The sequence below is a fragment of the Azolla caroliniana genome, unplaced genomic scaffold (assembly GCF_043228905.1).
Source record: "Azolla caroliniana isolate FFs.n. ecotype wild unplaced genomic scaffold, voAzoCaro1.0.p SCAF_10, whole genome shotgun sequence".
Taxonomy (NCBI): Eukaryota; Viridiplantae; Streptophyta; class Polypodiopsida; order Salviniales; family Salviniaceae; genus Azolla; species Azolla caroliniana.
The window spans coordinates 16,428,366-16,433,203 of record NW_028230445.1 but is presented as its reverse complement, the minus strand read 5'-3'; the positions used below and the strand labels follow the sequence as shown (position 1 = coordinate 16,433,203).

At 36.0% G+C, this 4,838-nt stretch overlaps 1 protein-coding gene across 2 annotated transcripts; it reads right to left on the bottom strand.

Annotated features, from left to right (window-relative positions):
* Nucleotides 1-828: 828 nt before the first annotated feature.
* On the bottom strand, nucleotides 829-4,209 carry LOC147859207 (uncharacterized). Of its 2 annotated transcripts, none has more exons than XM_087326390.1 (4): nucleotides 3,806-4,209; nucleotides 2,873-3,061; nucleotides 1,867-2,159; nucleotides 829-1,398 (listed from the first exon to the last, which is right to left on the bottom strand). In XM_087326390.1, the coding sequence occupies exons 1-4, from the start codon at nucleotides 4,103-4,105 to the stop codon at nucleotides 1,113-1,115; spliced, it is 1,068 nt and encodes a 355-aa protein (XP_087182516.1). In that variant the 5' UTR covers nucleotides 4,106-4,209; the 3' UTR covers nucleotides 829-1,112. The 2 variants fall into 2 exon arrangements, with proteins under 2 accessions (XP_087182516.1, XP_087182515.1); XM_087326389.1 differs by having other exon boundaries at nucleotides 829-1,402; nucleotides 1,871-2,159; nucleotides 3,806-4,207.
* Nucleotides 4,210-4,838: the final 629 nt, after the last annotated feature.

Sequence of the window (4,838 nt, the reverse complement as noted above, 5' to 3'; positions counted from 1 at the left end):
CTTCAATGGCAAAGCAATGGAATCTCAACATTATTGCATGCTCAAATTCACATTCTCTTGTTGGCCTATACCACATCAACATTGTCCTCTTTGTAGTCATAGATGTAAATCAATCCCTTTGATCAACCTCATGCTATAGCAACAATATTTGTTGAGTTGCATTCCTTCTAAATATCAATTTCCTCGTCAATTTGAAACTTGAGGATCAATGCAGTGCCTCTCTCACTCCATAGTGGCTTTGCTTAAATCTTGCATAAAACATGAAGAGATTTCATGAAGAAAGTACACCAAACACATTTCTTGCATACGCAAACCTATAACCTTAAGGCTGTTGAGCACAAACTTTGCAACAACACTTTCGATAATGTAAGACCAGCCTATAAGCAATAATTTGTTAAATCAAAAGTGTGGAGATGTTTAGAAGTCTCATTATGCTTTAGCATAGATTGCCTTGTTTACTACTTTCCATTAAATGCATTGTTCTGTATATAGATATACAAAGGTTTTCGCTTTCTTATGAAGATGTAGAGGAATCACAAAAAAATAATTGTGACTACAAAAAATAGCTGAATGGAACCCAATAGGTTTCTATTAATAAAGAGAGTAACCTATGACAAGTTCTAACTACTACATAAAATGGATCGAGATACGTGGCCTATACACATCATTAATGACTAAGACTTCTGTGTAATGGGAAAACATGTTTCCAATCATGGTTTCATAAGAGCTCAAAATATGTAGTGTAACAGGAAGACAACATTGGAAGTAGATGTACAGCTTGATGTTTGATGGGAATCGAGAATACAATAAGAAAATGTGAGAATCAAGGCACAAGAATACAAACATGATATGATAAAGAAGACATGTAACCTCATTGAACTTTTGCTTAGAAACAAAATTAGACCATATAAATCCTAAAGTAATGGTAAAAGAGATGGAAATCCCAATATCTGTCAAGCCTAGTCTAAGGTGTATCTATCCAAAGGTTAAGTAACTGTATTTGCATTTACACTACATAGTAAAAAAGGGAAACTTGTGTTTAAAATTCATCGACGAATTATTATCGATGCCTTTCCTAGCACTTTTGCCTTCATATCTGCTTATCCATGACATTATACTTCACTTGCATCACGAGTAGGGATATGACCATCATCACAAAACTTTTGCCTTGTAGAAATCCTCCACTGATTAGAATCAGATTGAAAATTCCTCTTTCTTGGTGTTATAAAACTTGTGAGACATTGTGTTTCGGGAAAAGCCACTTGATGGTTTGATGTGTCCACCTTCATACTTCCACTTGCCTCCTGATGGTTAGATATGTTCACCTTCATACTTCCACTTGCATCCTGATGGTTCAATGTGTCCACCTTCATACTTCCACATGCATCCTGAATCTTGCTATCTGGAACATAAATTTTGTCAGTATCCTCATCTATAATGGTTAAAGAACTCCTTTGATTTAACAAAATGATTGCCAGAAATATGCTTGGTAGACAGAAATTTCACGTGCGAAAACCAGCAATTTGCAGCAAGAAAATTGTGAATATACATACTACAATGTCTTAAGCTAAGTTATGCACATGTGTTAAAAGCATAAGACCAGAATCATATGTTGTGCATTTGACTAGTTGTTCAAAAGAAACCGAACAAAGAAAAGTACAAAAACTATCTCACCATGGCACAGCTTATGTGAAAAATCATCCTAATGCATCAAGCATTTTGACGAGTGGTTCAGACGTGAAAAAAATAGAAAAGAAGAGTGAAAACAGAAACAAATATATACGAATACACAAAAATAGAAAAAGAAATAAAAGTAGTTATTGGAAAAGAAAAGAAAGGGGGGGGGGTGGAAAAAAGTAGAAGAACTCACTAATTATGTTGGTTGATGCATTCTGATGGTGAGAAATGATTTGAGTGGCAGCATTTGTAGGTCCTTTTAATTGCTGTGATTCCACTTCCTCGTTTTCTTGTAATTCGAGGAGGGTATTATTTGACATTTTCATCATATTGCTAGCCGTAGCTGAGTCGCCAGAAACAATGTGAGATGCGGCCGGGTGACGAAAATGATTTATCCAAGGGTTTTGAAAGAGAGCCCATGGTATAAGGTGCCTCGGCATCGACCTCCTCCGTTGCCAATCACCATTCTTCCATGACTTGAACTAGACACACAGCCAACCAACATTTGTGCATGCAAATTTTAATACCAGATATACTGGAAAGCAACACATAACCTCTTCAATATTCGTATCCATGTCCATATATATATATATATAAATACATCTACATCTACATGTATATTTCCAAACTCATACATATCCATAATAAGGACATGGATATGCAAATACTTATGTGTATCTACATATACATGTATGAGTATATTACATATGCACATCCATAGAATATAGACAATACATATCCAAACTTGCAGGGTGCACATAGAGTCTAGAAATACAGTTTCTTGCAAATATAGATGCAGATTCCAGATGGATACTTATATAAACACACATAGATATGTATAGAAATTAATACATGCACAAAGAAAAATATATACAAATAATTACATGTGTGTGTATGTATATACAAATATATACACACACACACACACATATTTGTACAAACATTCATACTTAATGCACACACACACATATATATATATATGTATATGCATGTAACAATGCCTAACTCATATTTACACATACAAACACAGGTATATACATACATACATACATACATACATACATACATATACATATACATACATATACATACATACGTGTCACAGACACATCTGTATGCAGGACGTTCATGCGTACGTACATCCATATGTATAAAATACATGAAACTGATGATGAGAATTATGTGGAATCGGGACCTCATGGACGTTGTTCTGTTGAGAATGTGCAACAGTGTTTGCACCTAGATGACAGGCCTCGTGACCACACACATCCACCGCACAGTATTCTCTCTCATACATATCTTTGACAAAATTCTCCTCCATAAATGTCAGGTAAGATCTGTGCTTATCATCTGTCCAACGAGATGCTAGGGAATCTGTACTATCCTGCTTCACACCAAATTCAAATTTACTTTAGAAGCTTTAACAAAAATAACCACCATGAGATCTTTTACAAAATACCCACTTTGAGATTTAACGAAACAAAATAACCACTTTGAAAATGAATAGCAACAAATAACCTCTCTGAGATTTAACCAAAACTAACCACTTTGAGATTTAACAAAAGAAAATAAACAGCCTAAGATTCAACAAAATAAAATAACCAGTTTAAACTTTAACAATATAAACCAATTTCAACTTTAAGAAAGAAACCACTTTTAAATTTAAATAACTAAACACTTTGAAACTTAGCTAAGGATGTCAGGATTTAACTAATTGCTTTCATATTTAACTAACCAGTTTGAACTTTGACAATATAAACCAATTTCAACTTTGACAATATAAACCAATTTCAACTTTAACAAAGAAACCAATTTGAGATTTAAATAACTAATCACTTAGAATCTTAGCTAAAGATGTTAGGATTTAACAAATTGCTTTGAGATTTAACTAATCGCTTCGAAATATAACTAATCACTTCGAGATTTAACTAGCCAGTTTGAGAATCACGTAATCGTTTTTCAAATTAAAGAAGACAACCGTAATGGATTTTTACTAGCTAACCCATTCTGAACCCCCCCTCCCCCCCAAATCACTTTGAGATTTAAACCCAAAAAAAAAAACGAACAGAACATTTGCAAGAAGCCATATCAAGAAAGATTGTTAAGAATGACAAGATTTAGCTTTTACCAGGTCTATTGGATCTGTTGTTTTCTCTTCATGGATACCGGCTTCTTCCCGAGTTATGATAGAGTGGTTTGAAGAGCTACTATAAGTGTCTTCCTCCTCGGAGTCGGAACAGATAGCAAGGGGTTCTCGAAGAAGCAGAGGCGAGGAATCCTGGCTTGGGAGCAGATCGGATCGTCGTCTTTGTGGTGGATGGTCAAGAGAGCAAGAATCTGGGAGAAGATGGAGATGTGCAGAGAGCAGCAGGGTTTCAGGGGGATCGATGGGGGGATGAGAAGAAGAAGAAGAAGAAGAAGAAGGCATGGCTTTTCTTGGACCAAGAAAGATATGGAATGGCGCAGAAGAAAAAAAGAAGAAAGAGATTTGTGAGTCTCTTTCTGTTTTGGAAGACTACCTTCTTCTTCTTCTTCTTCTTCTTCTTCGTCGAGCGCAGGGGCATCTGCAGACAAATAAAAGAAAAGAAAAAACAGAGCTTCTTTCCACAGGGAGGGGCGCTGACGTGGCGAGGCTCGTCCCACGTGGCATCGCTTTAGAGGGTCCCCCTGCCCCCCCGGGTCCACGTGGACGGCCGACGTGGCTCCATCCACGTGGCGCCATCCGATTCGGCAGGAAGCGAAACAAAATATCTTCCGCCCTCTCGCACTTTCAGTTACTCTTTTATAGTTGTTTGTTTGTTTTTTTTTTGGCTATTTTTAACTTATTATTATTTATTTATTTATTTGCTTTCTATGAATGGCAGATATTTTCGCGGGTTCACACGTGGCAGATGCCACGTCGGAAAAAGCGCGCGAAAGTGTCAAAACACAAAAAGTAAAAGAAGAAGAAGAAAAGAGCAAAGAAGATACCTCATCCATCCAACGCATCGACCGCCGTGAGACAAAACAAGAAGAAGAAATGAAATGAAATAATTCCATCAAAAAAAAAAGTAATCAATCAATTTAATTAGTAATTTATTGCTTGGAACTATTCTTCTTCTTTGTTATAACTTATGGCCCCAATATTCTTCTTTATTTTTCTTCTTCTTCTTAATGAGCCT